We start from the raw sequence: 16,770 nt of genomic DNA, 5'->3' as shown, positions 1-16,770 counted from the left end.
AGTAGAAGTAAAAGTACTGAAATTTGTAAATACTGAAGAAAGTAAAAAATTCAAAACCTCACAATTGTAATAAGTACAGTACTTAGTTACATGTACTTAGTTACTTTACACCACTAGTACACAACGCGTATATACTACAGGTTTTTAACAATGCGGCCTGTCTCCTTAATACTCTTTGGTTCTCAAAGTGGGGCCCGGGGACGCCCGGGGACCCCCAGGGATCCTTGTTGAGGAGGGGATTCCAGGGGGTTGTGAGCTTGTAGATCTGTTATTTTTGGATCTTGCAATTTTTTTATTTAAACAAACCTTCTCTTATGGGGTCCCCTCCCTGGCAAAGAATATTTTCAAATGAGGGTCCGCCTTGAGTTGGGGTCAGGGCTCAGGGGCCAAATAAAGATATCAATATGGGGGTGTGTGGTGTACATGAACCAGTGGCCAACAGGCGGCGGTAGCGACATCTCCAACTCAAACCGACGAAGTACTCGTAGACAGCGTTGCCATGTCCGCTCATTATAAGCGACTTTGGGCTTGTTTTTATGTAAAGTTGCTTAGCAGTTGCGGGTTGCGGTTGTTTTTGGGCTTGTTTGTTTCTAAAGTGTAGTTGCTGATTTGTGCTTGTTTCCCGATGTTGTTTAAACTAGTGTCTCTCAAACAATTTCATCTCAAGGCCACAGACCCCTCGCCCCCCCATCTGAAACTATTTTGTGCCAGGGAGGGACCCCCCATGCAAAATTTGTGTTGTTGAAATGTTTCAAGAATGTTCCAAAATGACCTTGGTAAAATGGTAAATGGTGCATTTATATAGCGCTTCTATCCGAAGCGCTTTACATTGATTGTGCCATTAACCCAGTCACACACACATTCATACACCGATGGCGGAGGAAACCATGCAAGGCACCAACCTGCTCATCGGGAGCAATTAGGGGTTCAGCATCTTGCTCAAGGACACTTCGACACTAACTCTAGGGGAGCGCCCCAGCCCGGGATCGAACTGGGAACCTTGCGGTTTTCCAGTTCACTCTACCCGTCCACTCTACCCCTGAGCCACTGCCGCCCCCACCTTCTTTTTCTTTCTCCAAGAATACTTTTTCTTTTTTGGGGGAAAATAGCAGACCGAACTTTTCTTTTTTTTATTCCTTTGTACATATTTTTTACTTTTCATACCAGTAACCTCTAACCTGTAGGCTGATTGTATGACGTTCTGTATAGTGTGTAGCTGTCTGTCTCTTATATGTCATCATGATTTGTGTGCATGGGGATCTCATCTTAAAGGGGAAATCCACCCATTTTCAATATTTAACTATGTCATTAATATAGCATAAAGGAGTTGTGTGGAAATAAGAAAAAATTAAAAAAAAAATTAACATTGCAAAAAAATGTAACATTGCAAAAAAATTAACATTGCAAATTACACTGTGATGACTCATCATGGTGTAATTTGCAATGTTAATTTTTTTGCAATGTTACATTTTTTTGCAATGTTAATTTTTTTTTTAAATTTTTCTTATTTCCACACAACTCCTTTATGCTATATTAATGACATAGTTAAATATTGAAAATGGGTGGATTTCCCCTTTAAACAAGCTTAGTGCTTTATGAGCCTTCCAATTTAGTAGACCTTGTATTGTGAATTTGTACTTCCATGTACTGTTTTTCTCATGTCTTACTAAATAAAGTACATCAATCAATCACAACACGTCTTATTTCAAAAGATTGCTGCAATTTGTTTCAAAAAGCTTAATACCCTGTATATAAAAAACAAAACAAAAAAACAACGCAATGTGACATAGCTCTGTTTACACAATGCTCCAACTGTATATACTTTCCCCATTGTCTTAATTATATTTTGACACTTGCTTTGGCAATTGAATTGTTTTCATAGACCCGGTTGCTTATTTCCCGCGCAAAATCTGGCAACACAGGTCGCCTCGCGCATCCATCCATCCGTAGTCTTCAGTCTTCACTCAATTCATGCTAGCTCAGAGTCCGTAGAGAAGCACAACCATGGAGGACGCCAAAAACAAAGAGAAGAAGCAGACCGAGAAGACAGAGGAGAAGGACAAAGAGAAGGACAAGGACAAGACACACCAGGATAAGGACAAGAAGGGCAAGAAGGAGGAAGCAGAGCTGGTGAGAATGAATGTGTCTTAATGTGTTTGTGTTGCCCTCGTTAGGAGAGAGAAGCTAGCTATGTGCTTTTTACCTGAGTCACTGCTGCTGTGTAGCAGGCCTCTGTCTGTTCAACACACACCACAACACTACAGCACGTTTAGTCTGAACATATCTGACCCGGTTAGTCCTCTCTAACGTCTCTGGAGATAGTCCAATGATAAACTGTTGTATTTGCAAGTCACGCTGCTTGGTGTGTCAAGTCCAGTTTAAGCTAACGCTAACTCCGGTTAAGCTAGCCACCGGCAAGCTAATGTTGTGACTGGCAGTGGTGAGTGACTGACTGTTGGACCAGAGTTACGTTTGATGCTGTCAGTCAATGTAGTTTCAAGACATGTATGTCTTTATAATGACATAATAGCAGCAATGATATACAATGACAAATTATTAAACATGGCGGCAGAAGAAAGACATTATAGTGTGTACATTGGTCATAGTTTGTGTTTAGTGTTAATGCTACGTTAGCTTTATTATGTTGTATGACAGATTTTTGATTGATTGAATACTTTATTAACAGTTTGCAAAAATAGCACAGAAAGGACAGTTATGTTCAGAAAGATAAAGGATTAAACCAAAGAAAACACTATGGCTTGATTCCATCAGGGTTTGATTATTGATTGAATACTTTATTTAGAAGTTTGCAGAAAAAAAGCACATGAAAGTACAGTTCAAATACAAGGTCAACTAAATAGGATTAAAAAGCCCAAGAAAGCACAATGGCTTGTTTCGTTTGGGGTCCTTTTGTACTCAATGCATAGTGATTCATAGGGTCCTGTGTATTCAATTCATCGAAGCTAATGTATAACGTTTGTTTAACCAAAAGTTACTGCATTGCTGCAGCTTAATGAATCTGATATTCTGCGGATTGTTGGAACTTGTATTCCTGCCATACAATTGATTATTATAACGATATTGTTATTGTTAGCACTTAGCAGTCTGCGGTGCATAACACACCAACACTCCGTTGCTTGTTGTATCCATATGAGTGTCAAATAAACAGTCTTGAATCTTGATGTCTACTACCCAATTTATTTGGCTTCTTCCTAAGCTAGCATCTGTCAGTGAAGCGCTGCCTGGTTGAAATCACGCATCTGTTATAACTGCTAAAAATATCCTTGAGTGTCCATTGCTTCATTATGATGTGTGATGATCTCTTCTATTCTCAGTCTGAGGAAGACAAACAGCTACAGGATGATTTGGAGCTGATGGTAGATCGACTGGGTGTGAGTATCACAACTAAATTACAATCACAATGACTGCAACATCTTTACTGGAGTCCTGCTGAAAATTTCACTGTGAAGCCTTCATAGGTGTGCTAGATTTATAATGTAGTTGCACTGTGTGAAAATAACATTGGCATAAACATACCTCCTTCTTCCCCATTGACAACATGTTGACAGGACACAAACACGTCTTTGCACCGTCCTGCCCTAGAGGAACTACGCAGACTGATCCGCTCCTCCACCACGTCCATGACCTCGGTTCCCAAGCCCCTCAAGTTCCTGCGCCCACACTATGGCAAACTCAAGGAGATCTATGAGGGCATGGCAGACGGAGAGAACAAGGTGAGCCGGCACTGGCTTGGAAAGCTTAAACACGAAGCACGTTCTTTTGAGACCATCTCAATAAAACCAAAATTGGTTTTACTGGGATGAGGTACACGTTTCAAGAGGATGCTGACAACGTATACGTTTTTAGATTTTATTTTATTATACCTATAGTATCAAATCCTGCGGGGGAACTTCAGTTTTCAGCTTCACCCAGCTGAGTGCTGCCCACAGAGGAGCGCAGAGGGGGAGCAGTTAGAGGTTAAGTGTCTTGCTCAGGGACACATTGCTGAGTGCTGGAATCGTACCTGGGACCTCCAGAGTCCTAGGCGGGCTCACTAGCCACTCGTCTATGGCTGCCCACGTTTAGACGAATCCACAGAGTGCTGTGGTGTCAGACTCCTGCTGCGGTGTGCATTCTGTCACCTCAGTTATGATTGCACCAGGGGAGCGCTCTGTGGATTCGCCTATAGAGGAGCAGCAGTAAATAAAACGTATTATAGATTTTATCGATTATAAAAAAATATTGATTTTAATTTAAAGTACCGTTTTTTTGGGGGGGTGCAAATATCCATTTGGGGGTCCATGAAAAAGTTTGAGAACTACTGAGTTAATGGATCGTGTTGCTTGTGTTCTGCAGCATTTCTGTGCTGATGTGGCGTCAGTTCTGGCCATGACCATGAGCGGTGAGAGGGAGTGTCTCAAGTATCGTCTGCTGGGCTCCCAGGAGGAGCTGGCTTCATGGGGACACGAATATGTCAGGTAGGACAAAGAAAATGGGCATAACAGTATCTATGAAGAGACACGCCATTTACTGTGCACCTGCCATGAGTCAGACTACAAATGACCAGTGGTGGACACTGGACAGTAATGCAGTAACTTCTTGAGTACTCTACACTTAACTACATTTTTGGAGTGTGTCTATACTTTATTTGAGTGTTCAGGGTAGCATTTCATAAATATTCCAACTGCGTTAAATTCTGTGTTTACACAATTTATATACAAAGTGTTTTACAATATTGAAAACAAAAATCTGAGGTTCTCCTTGCATAAAAGGAGGAAAACACATGGCCAGATAAATACTTAGAAGCAGTTGTGTTACAGCTTTACAGCATCAGCATGTTGAAAACCGTTATCTACATCAACCGGAGAAGCCATTCTCTAACCAATACTGGTTCTCTCTGTCCTCTGACAGGCACCTGGCTGGCGAGGTGGCCAAGGAGTGGCAGGAGATTGAGGAAAATGACAAGACACAGCAGGAGACGCTGCTGAAGCTGGTGAAGGAGATCGTACCGTACAACATGGCCCACAACGCCGAGCACGAGGCCTGCGACCTCCTGATGGAGGTCGAGAGGCTGGACATGCTGGAGAACTACATAGACGATAACGCCTACGCCAAGGTCTGCCTCTACCTCACCAGGTATGTTTATTGTAGTCACACTGTTTCATGGGAAATGTTCTCAAGGGCCCAGGTCTTCAACTGGGGGTCCGCTACCGACACTACTAGTGGTCCACAGAGCTTTTTTGTAAGGATTCCCTCAAAAATAAAGCTAGACACTATATTCAAATTGTTTGTTTTTTTAATGTTCAATTCAGTTCAGAAATTTGTGGCAGAGAAGCAACGTGTTGTGTCGTCTACATTAATGACAAATTAATGGAAATGAATAACTGAAATATGGTTATAACATAAGGGTTCTTTCAGTTATGCCTGCTAGTATAAATTTGGGAGTCCAGACTACTACAAATTTGGGAGTCCAAGGATTCAAGTAGATTAAAGACATCTGATCTGGGCCTTGATTTTGTCATTGTCAGGTGCTGCCAAACTGTGACACTCTAGCTTTTGCCTAGAAGGTGAATTCTATTCGTAGCATACAGTATACAGTACATTGTCTGACATCCCTAACTTGACAAATCTCACTTACAGCTGTGTGAGCTACGTCCCCGAGCCAGAGAACTCTGCACTGCTTAAAAGTTCCCTGAACATCTTCAGGAAGTTCAACCGCTACCCTGAGGCCCTGCGCCTGGCCCTCATGCTCAATGATGTGGAGCTGGTGGAGAACATCTTCACCTCCTGCAAGGATATGTAAGCCCTGGAGAAGACAATGTTCATCCTAATCAAGATTAAGTGAGGCAAATGTGTGGTCCCCTGTCAGAAACGTTTGAGCAGTAGTGCAGGAAAATGTAAGGAGTTGGGTGACCCTGACTGTGCCACGGTTTAATTTTAGACCATGTTGCACATTCAGAAGCACACATTATGTTTCGTAGAAGCTCTTAACGTTAGAATAGAGAAAGAGAGTAGAAAAGAAACAAGGAAGGTACAGAGTAAAATGTAAATATACAATGTCCAATATACATGAGGTGCAATTGAAATTATATTATCCCCCACCCTACTTCTGCTGGGAAATTTGGATTTGCACTCAATTTGCACTCTGTCCTTCCGTACATCTGCCGAGCCTGTCTCCAATACATAAGGCATGGGTTGTTCTTAAACCTTTTCGGTTTTGGACCCAAAAGTGAAATCTGTTGTGTTCCTGGTACCAAAGCTCACAAATAACAGTAATAAATACATAATGAATTGTCATAACATCTAAGTTAGTATATTAGCAATAATAAAGTCAACTACGTAAATGGAAATGTGCATACAGTATGTATAGAAATGTATGCATTATCAAATCATATTTACAGCCATATTACATTTTATGTTTATGTGCAGTTATACATACATTTTACCCCCACCCCCATAGCTTATTATCTCCCTCCATCAACCCTAACACCAACATTTATATTTGGAATCATTTAGCTGACCTGTATTTTAACATTTAATGACCTGACAGGAAGTAGCCTACAATACACATCTATCAGGATGAGAGAAAGGCTATTGTTCCTAACGAGATTAAGAAAGGCTGCAATAAGGCCTAGGATGAGTTGGTATATGGTTAAATCTAGGGAAAATGGTGTGACGCATACCAAAAGTAGATCACTGTGCCCCTAAAAACCCAAACATTACAGTGGTTGATTATGGATTGCCCTCTTTTTTTCCCTAACTTTTAAATATGACACTTAATCCCAAAGAGGAAACGTGGAACATAGATAGAAATTGGATGTGTTTATGCCTTGCAGTGTTATTCAGAAGGAGATGGCCTTCATGCTGGGTCGTCACGGCATGTTCCTGGAGCTTAATGAAGACGTGGAGGACTACGAGGACCTGACGGAGATAATGTCCAATGTTCAACTCAACAGTAACTTCTTGGCCCTGGCCAGAGAGGTACGAAACAATAAGTGTGGAAAATGTACATGATGACTGTTTTTGAGTGTCTAACCCTCTCTCTGCATCAAAGAATGCAGGAAGTTATAGTGATTTAAGAAATGGAGGATGATGCTGAAGGGGTAATGGTGTGGGAATATGAGAAGGAGATGAAGGATAATGATTCTAGCAAATGCTTTTTCTTATCTGTGATGGAGCACATCTCTCCCCGTGTTAATGTAATATAATGTGTGTCTCACTCGTCCTCCCCTTACCCAGTTGGACATCATGGAACCCAAAGTCCCTGACGACATCTACAAAACCCATCTGGAAAACAACAGTGAGTGGCTGCTAGTAGTGATGCGCGGGTTGACCCGTAACCCGCGGGACCTGCGGGTCAACCCGCGGCGCGGGTGGGTCGAGTCAGAATTTCAGAGGCAATTATGCGGGCTGTGGGTGAGCGGGTCAGCCGCTCTCACACGCAAAAAATAAATAAAAAATCACATGCTCTTGTTTTGTCTTTATTCCTAATAAAAATAAGAATAATAACAATAAAACAGTTTGAATACACTTGGGGATTATTTTCTAACCATGATTTCACAGAATTATAGGTAAAATCGCGGGTCGCGGGGCGGGTTGAGCCATAGATTTATATATGGGTTCGCGGGGCGGGTTGAGGCGGGTTGGGTTCCGTGGCGGGGCGGGGCGGGGCGGGTCATGAAAAAACCCGACCCGCGCATCACTAGCTGCTAGGGTTTTTGTCTCTTTTGGAACACACAATGAATCTGGTAATGAGACTTTACTGGGGCGTGTGTAGAAGTTATCTTGTATTACATTTCCATTGTCTGACATCATTACAATTTGCAGTTACTTTTATTGCATTTGCTTGCATTGCTCTGAATACATGTAAAATAATAGCAACAGTAATTGTATTTCGCACTTCAAAATAATCTGCTCATAAATGCATAAAAAAGCACTGCTACACTAAATTCTTGAGAATAATGTTTGTGGTCCACCTATCACCATTGTCATGTGTGTCAGGGTTTGGAGGCAGCGGTTCTCAGGTGGATTCAGCTCGCATGAACTTGGCCTCATCCTTCGTCAATGGTTTTGTGAACGCCGCCTTCGGTCAGGACAAGCTGCTCACAGACGATGGCAACAAGTGGCTTTATAAGAACAAGGACCATGGTGAGGGGGGCACTCAACATTCACTAACTTTTTTTGTTAGCATCCAGGCCCTGCATGCTAACATCCAGGGCCTGAAATTCATTTTTCAAAATGAGGGAATTCTCCCCTTGTATGCTTTACATAGGGGTACTCTTTGAATACTACATATTAAGCTTAACTGTAGGTCTGACTTACATTGCCTGTTTCAGATTGCATTTTGTCGCTCTGCTCCAATTTAACAGATGTGTGTGATTGTGAGAAAGAAAACGTGTATAAAGTATAGACGATCGCGCCATTAATTATTTCCCTTCAGATGTATTTACATTTTTAGGCTGATTTATACTTAATCTTACAATGGTGTCATGCCTCACGATCTGGAACACTGCCATATGATGAGGTATAAATACACATATTTTTACACGCCAGCAGAGAGGGAAGGGGGAGGCGGCAGATTCTCTGTAGAGGCAGCGCGTTGGGGTCTGTGCCAGCGCCATCCAGTACCAAATCCTGTGTTCATGACACATTGGATCTGATTATTGACATTATTTTTTCATTATTAACAAGAATGTACCCCATTATAAGTATATACATTTGCGGGAATCAATTAAAATATGCGCAATTCGTGCTAAACTGTGCTGAAATTGATAACAACGTTCCTATTTGAACGTTTTATCCTGTTTTGACATATTATGTGGTTGCTCAATGTCAGTTTGCTGTGTATTTGTGTCGACAGGCATGTTGAGTGCTGCAGCCTCCTTGGGCATGATTCTACTGTGGGATGTGGACGGTGGTCTGACACAAATAGACAAATACCTTTACTCCTCTGAGGACTACATCAAGGTAAACTTCAGGCCAGAATTGTTGTAATTAGTAAAGATATATATATATATATATATATATATATATATATATATATATATATATATATATATATATATATATATATATATATATATATAAATAAAAGAGATTATATAAGATGCTTTCTACTGACAAAGTACGATTTAAGGAAATATAAATCTAAAAGGTCAAATCAGAAGAAAATTTTGTATATGCACAACATTATAGTAAACAAAGTATACACATTTACACTTATTATGAGAAGCTCAGAGCCCTAACCTCACTTAAATTGTGTATCTTGTTTGTGTGCAGTCTGGTGCTCTCCTGGCCTGTGGTATTGTGAACTCTGGGGTCAGGAATGAGTGTGACCCTGCCCTGGCTCTGCTGTCAGACTATGTACTGCACAACAGCAACGTCATGAGGATAGGAGCCATTTTTGGGTGAGGAAGAAACCCTGACTTGATCTGACATCAATATTATGTATGCGAGGGTTAGAAATACCTTGGATGACACCTGGCAGAACAATCAATGAATCTGAAGCATTGACTTCATATTTATAGACATATTAGGAATGATATTTTGAGAGGCTATGTTCATAATTTATGAACCTAAAACCTGTATTTGATTGTGTGTGTTTTTTTTTCATCATTCTATTATAAAATGTACAAAACTGTCATTCCGTCCAGCCTCATCCATTTTTCTTCTCACGGGCTGTTCAACTGGTCTGAACTTTGCACACTGGCATTACCCTTTGCCATATGCTGGGAGTGAGGACGCTGTTTTTTAACTTTTGCCACATTTTGGAAGCTGAGGAAGCTGTTTATTTGCATTTTAGTTGCGATCCCATAGCCCGGACAGGCGGTGGGTGGAAATGGGTGTGACTCACGCTCATGGAAACAGCTGCTATATACACACAACACCAGAGAGAGAGAGAGAGCTGCCTCAATGGTGCAAAGTTACAAACGCATAGTGCAGAATCAAATCATCAGTTGTGTCGGCTAAGACCCACAGTAGCGCTCGATGTGTTACACAGTGACTGACAACGAATTGGCAGACTAAGACATTTTATATACAATTTTGTGGCTGTTCTCATGCATTTTTCACCTTAGAGGTGAAAGTCACGGTTGCGGTCCCAAGTCTGCATGTAGTTGGTATGATATAAACTAGTATGACAAATGTTGGTAAATGAAGTGAAATTCATACCATTACCTCATGTCTTGCTAAGCCAGCCATGATCGTTCTTTTTATAGGTGCAAATGTAAATGGCACATGGAATAGTTTCCTGTGTATTGGTGCTGTAAATGTCTTATTGGTTTTGGTGTAAGTTACAGTGGAAGCTGGGAAGTGTTTCCTTTGACATTTTACTGTACGTTCTGGTCTCCTTTGTGTTTCAGACTTGGCCTGGCCTATGCTGGCTCCAACAGAGAGGATGTTCTCTCACTGCTTCTCCCTGTCATGGGAGACTCAAAATCCAGCATGGAGGTGAGCTCTACTAGTTGATGTGCATCTGTTATGATGTGAAAATGGTCAGTCATCGAAAACAAACGTGTGCAGTTACACCATCTGTAAGACAAGTACTGAGTACACAGTAAAAACCTCATTGTTAATTTTACTCTTGAGATTGTAGAAATGTAACCAAATGCTCCCGTGAGGCTTCCTTGGCCGGGGGACATTAGGCGAAATATGACACTTTTGGCTTTCCGTAGCAGACCTACAAACTCCCCTCACCTTGTGTGACCTCACGCAGTCCTATAGAGGGAGCGTTAGCATGTAGCTTAACATAGCATAACTGTTATAACATGTAGCTTGAAACATGACATCTGATATTGATGTTTTTGGCCCATAGATAATGTAATTAATCTTTTAAGTCGTTATCACCTAGCCGTACCTTTACATACATGATATAATATTGAAGTTCCTTTGTGTGTGTGTGACCTGCAGGTAGCAGGTGTGACGGCTCTAGCATGTGGTATGATCGCGGTGGGGTCGTGTAATGGAGACGTGACCTCCACCATCGTCCAGACCATCATGGAGAAGAGCGAGCAGGAGCTCAAAGACACATATGCCCGCTGGTTGCCACTGGGCCTGGGACTCAACCATCTTGGTGAGAGGGGCCTGTGCATTACTGCTGTTTTTATAGTCATTTCTATTCAGTTACTGGTCCTTGAGCTCTGTGAAGGTGCTATGCAGATAATAGACTTTTGAAGGGAGATGGAACCAAAGGAAGATACCTTTTACGAATATTAATTTCTATAGAGGTTTAGCTGTTTTTAAGTCTGCAGTTTATCACCTGTGTGTGTGGTGTTGTCTCCTATATAGTGTTTGGACTGTAACAATATTGATAATATTATTATGCCAATTGCCTACTCCATCACATTGGCACCATAACCTTCAGTGGCTTTGTCTTGGCAGCTCGTCCCATAACAAACCCTATTGTCATTGTGTGGTGTTCAGGTAAAGGCGAGGCCATTGAAACCACTCTGGCAGCACTGCAGGTTGTACCTGAACCCTTCCGCAGCTTTGCCAACACACTTGTGGACATCTGTGCCTACGCTGGTCAGTCTCACACATCAACACACCTTCAGATATCGCACCACTGGCATATTCATACAGTACAATTGCATTCACACTAGGGCTGACGCACAATTTACACATTGAGATTCAGATACCTACACAGCTGTACAAATTAATGCATAGTCATGCAGAAAGATAATGTTCACTAACTTAGAAAATTGCACTGACATTTCTGACATAATTTACAGACATCATACATGGTCCTGAATTTACTAATGCACTTTACCCCTTGTCTAAATCTTCTGATCGAGTTATTATTCCTTATTTCTGTGTTCTCCTGTTATCTCTCTCTCCCCTTCCTCCCTCTCTCCCCTCACTCCTTCCCTCTCTCTTCCCTCCCTTTCTCCCTCTCTCTTCCCCTCCACCCAGGCTCTGGTAATGTGTTGAAGGTGCAACAGCTGCTCCACATCTGTAGTGAACACTATGAGGCCAAGGAACGGGAAGAAGACAAGGACAAGAAAGACAAGAAGGACAAGGAGAAGAAGGAGAGTACTGCTGACATGGGCTCTCACCAGGTATAGACATATGGACACATCCGGTCAGCTGTTGCTTGGTAAATATAATTGTGTAGTTGGCAAAGGCTAACTATGTCCTGAGTGGAGAGAAGCCCACCAGATAATTTCTTTAACCATAATAACTACCGGACATAATAGCTTGCTACCTAAGATAACAGTTTGTTAGCTTGTTTGTTTTGGGGGGGATATAAAGGAAACGGAATGTTGAATGTTATCTATGTGAAACAATCTATCTATACAATAACGTCAAGAATATACACAGAATGCACCATCCAGGTTCACACAAGACTCAGTGTTATTATTGTAGTGTGATGACAACTCAGGAATTTCTTCATCTTGAATAACAGGAGAAATAAACAAAAAAATAAGCTGTGATTTCTTCTGTCGTTCTCTCAGGGTGTGGCTGTTCTCGGTATTGCGCTCATCGCCATGGGAGAGGAAATTGGATCAGAGATGGCACTGCGGACATTCGGACACCTGGTCAGTATAGCAGCATTTCACCGGCTGATCAATATTAATCGCTTCCCCAGTCTTCGGTTTGTCTATGGATTCATCCGTTAATTTTTTAGCAGTTTTTTTCTTGTTCTCTTACCTCACCAACTCTCCATTTTCCTTCTTGTCTGAGTTCCATCGTTAATGCCTGTTTTTATGTCTCGCATCATTTTATTTAATTATTTTCAATTTCTTTCTGGCCTATTTTTCTTTTTAAACCTTTTGATATTTATTTTCCCCCCACATTGTTCATATCTCTTGCTGACCCTCTGATCATGTCCTTTCCTGCCTTTCTCCAGCTGCGATACGGTGAACCCACCCTGAGGCGGGCAGTGCCCCTGGCCCTGGCCCTCATCTCTGTGTCCAACCCTCGCCTCAACATCCTGGACACGCTCAGCAAGTTCTCCCACGATGCTGACCCTGAGGTCTCTCACAACTCTATCTTTGCCATGGGCATGGTGGGCAGCGGTAGGTAGAAAATGGCATGATTTCAAATAGACATTAACTCATTAGATTTCTGTGAAAAGGAAATAATGTATTTTCTATTTCTGTGCACGATGATACTACTGAAGTATCTACACACAGAACCTGTGTTTATAAAGGAAGTATCAACGTTTGGTCCATATTGGGGAGAAGCTGTTATTGATAGCATTTTCTCTCTGAAGGTGTGTTCACACCGGACAAGATAAAAAAATAATCATGTCACTTGAATCAGAGGGAACGTGTTAGCTCCTTTGTGTTCACACATTTTGCTTGAATCAATATTTTCCCCACGCACACTGGCTGTCAGTCTTTTTGCTTCAGCTAAAATTGCTTTGAGTTGAACATTTTTCAACTTGTGCGAGTGACTAATGGCTTTTCAAAAGTTGCTTGCAGAGAATATGTGAATCAGAATGCAGTTGAATGTGCTCATTCAGTTCAACGCATATTACAAAATACTTCAATCTTACTGATGTCTCACTTGTTTCCCCCACCTGGCATCTTTTACTTTCCCTCCATTGCCAAATAAAATTAACTCAGTAATGTTGAACGTGTCCTGTGTCTCTGATCTTTGATGCACGGATGTGTATCTTACGTTGAGAGCACAGGCTCACGTCAGGCTCCTGTCAATCTAAACAAGCAAAAACACATTCCACGTTTATAACATGGCCGAAAAACAGTGACACGTTTGCAATGATTCAAACAACTTGATTATTTTGATCTGTCTGGTGTGAATGCACCTTAAAAACTGGACAAAAAACTAATCACGAGGGATTTGGACAGGTAGATGACTATAAACTATTGCACAGTGACCCATTATATTACTTGCATTATGTGGACCACATTCTATGCAAAATACACTAAAAATAATCGAATATATTTGATAAATTCTAATATCATTTCTGTGCTCTTTTGATAAAGCTATTAATTGTACAGTTTTCTTATACAAATGTGTACAAATAACATTTACAAACTAAGCCTCCTCTTAAAGCACCTGTCACACAGTGATTGCCATAGCAACAAGTGTATTTTCTGTATCTTGTCCTCAGGCACGAACAACGCCCGTCTGGCTGCCATGCTGCGACAGCTGGCACAATACCATGCTAAAGACCCCAACAACCTCTTCATGGTCAGACTGGCACAGGTAAGTGTCAACTCTGTGTGTAAAGATTCAGTGTGTGTGTGTGTGTGTGTGTGTGTGTGTGTGTGCGTGCGTGCGCGTGCATGTTTGTTGTGTGTACTGTATGGCTTAAAGCTCTCCCTTGTCTCTGCAGGGTCTGACTCACCTGGGTAAAGGCACGTTGACCTTGTGTCCGTACCACAGCGACCGGCAACTGATGAGTCAGGTGGCCGTGGCTGGACTACTCACCGTTCTCGTCTCCTTCCTCGACGTCAAGAACAGTAAGTCATTTTTCCCTCTTTGGCCTCCTTACATTACTCCCTCTATCTCCACACAACACATGTGATATTTGTTTCCCCCTCCTAGCATATTTTACTTTCCCTCCAATGCCATTAAAAAAACATATTTTTTTTAATACATTATTGACAAACTAATTAGTGGAACATAACACCAAACTGTCCATCTGTTGGTGTATTTGTCCATGACTTGGTAGTGTAGAAGTGTACTGTTAATTGTTATCGGGTTAATGCCCCCTGCTGTTCTCTCTGTGTGTTGCAGTAATCCTGGGGGGAAGTCTCACTATGTTCTCTATGGGCTGGTAGCAGCCATGCAGCCACGTATGCTTGTCACCTTCGACGAGGAGCTACGACCATTGCCCGTATCTGTCAGAGTCGGACAGGTAATAAATGTGATAACTGGTCCTCTGGAAACCCTGGTGGTCCTGGCAATTTGGATTTGGACTTGGACTGATGGGTCAAAATAAAATAAAAAACGTTTTATTCACACACAAAAAGTTAGGGATTGCAGCTTTAACTACATGGTAGAATTAAAAAGCCAGCAGTATCCCTGAGGACCAGAGTTGGGGAAACCTCTGTCTAGTAAAAATTGTGCTTAATGCTTCTAGGTTGACCACAGCATCTCATGGGGTTTCTAATAGAAAACTTTGTTGTAGGGGGGAAAGGGAAGGGCCTAGCAGACTCCCAAGAGACTTCGGTAAACGAAGTACAGGATAAGTTTTAAGTGGTTAAGACTTTGGCTATTTTCAGACAGGCAGATTTTGTACTTACTTTTATACTGATTGGTTTTATCAAGTCTGAAGAGCAAAAACAAAACATGGAAACTGATTTTTGTGGATCAGATTCAAGCCCTATTCGTTGGTGGTTTGAAATGCAATTCAAATCTTATTTCTAACGATGCGTCTGCCGATGTCTGATCACTAGAAAATAACAGTGTGGACAATCAGTCAGAAAGATTAGGTTTGAGAAAGAAATTGTAATTGACTGCAGTTTTTAACTAATCCTATGTCTTTGTAATCTGTTCACAGGCTGTGGATGTAGTGGGCCAGGCAGGCAAGCCCAAGGCCATCACAGGTTTTCAGACCCACACAACACCAGTGCTGCTGGCTCATGGAGAACGGGCTGAACTGGCAACAGAGGAGTACCTCCCCGTCACCCCTATCCTGGAAGGTTTTGTCATCCTCCGCAAGAACCCAAACTATGAATCGTAGACGAAACGCACCCATTTCTCTCTCACACACACACACACACACACACACACACACACACACACACACACACACACACACACACACACACACACACACACACACACACACACACACACACACACACACACACACACACACACACACACACACACACACACACACACACACACTGCTTTCACCCTTGTTCTTCATTTTGTTTTTGTTTTTTGTTACAGTGCTGTAAAAGTTTAAAATAAATAAAACTTAAGGTCCACTTGGTTGAATTTATCTGTTCTTGGCTTTCTTTCATGTCACTATTAAGTGTCTATAATGGTTTATTTTATATTTAAGCCTGTCCCCTCTTAATTAGTGGATCACTTGGTCAAATAAATCTTTTGAATTCAAGTGTTGTGTTTATATTTGTGTCTTTCTAACTGGAAAATACTGAACTGCTCTGGAGTCAACACTATAAATGGTATACATAATTTCAGTAAGGCAAAAACGAAATGTGATTTTACAAGTTTAACAATTTGGGCCCTGACAACTTTTAATTGTTTATTTAAATGATAACCTAGAGATTCACCTCCCTTACCAAAGAGGAGGTTTGTAGGCAGTGGGTTTACAGCACTGGCACATAAAATATAGGCAGGGTTGGGTTGTCACTGACTGCATGTAATCTGGATTACGTAGTCGGATGACAAATAATTTTGAAGACCAGAATACTGTGAAAATGTGTAATTGGATTATAGTTACATTGTTATGAAAGCTTGAGATAAAATGTTTAATTATTGCATCTATGGCACTTTTCAATTTGAGCTACGCAGGACAGCATGGACACACCTGAGCTTCTTCCCAATCGACCCTCCCCATTAGGGATGCAACTTTTAAATGGTTATCCGTTTAACAAAAATAAATCAAACCACAAATTTAAGTCATACAAAATTATATTAACAGTGTATTCATGGAATAAATCACTTAAATATAATTGTTCCTCGTACAATATTTTACAATACCTAATAAAACGCGTTAAAGAGAAGAAAACCGCAATACAGAATGTAGTACAAACGTGGTTAACCGCCCACATTCTAATGGTTACCCAAGAAAGTACTATGGCTTGTTTCCATGTGTCCTTTGTA

At 41.3% G+C, this 16,770-nt stretch overlaps 1 protein-coding gene across 1 annotated transcript; it reads left to right on the top strand.

The window, feature by feature from the left end:
• Positions 1-1,956: 1,956 nt before the first annotated feature.
• Positions 1,957-16,039, top strand: LOC308086165 (26S proteasome non-ATPase regulatory subunit 2-like). Its single transcript, XM_080429590.1, is given in 22 exon segments — positions 1,957-2,130; positions 3,336-3,392; positions 3,570-3,734; positions 4,357-4,478; positions 4,912-5,136; positions 5,641-5,799; positions 6,837-6,981; positions 7,240-7,300; positions 8,002-8,148; positions 8,861-8,967; positions 9,280-9,407; positions 10,362-10,449; positions 10,909-11,071; positions 11,422-11,523; positions 11,911-12,056; positions 12,453-12,536; positions 12,848-13,016; positions 14,078-14,172; positions 14,303-14,429; positions 14,707-14,714; positions 14,717-14,827; positions 15,473-16,039. Coding segments are annotated over 22 exon segments (2,718 nt in total). The 5' UTR covers positions 1,957-2,004; the 3' UTR covers positions 15,656-16,039.
• Positions 16,040-16,770: the final 731 nt, after the last annotated feature.

Source organism: Gymnoscopelus braueri, assembly GCF_963280865.1.
Source record: "Gymnoscopelus braueri genome assembly, chromosome: 5".
NCBI lineage: Eukaryota > Metazoa > Chordata > Actinopteri > Myctophiformes > Myctophidae > Gymnoscopelus > Gymnoscopelus braueri.
Note: the sequence above shows the minus strand (reverse complement) of the source record. Positions and strands in the feature narration are given on the sequence as shown.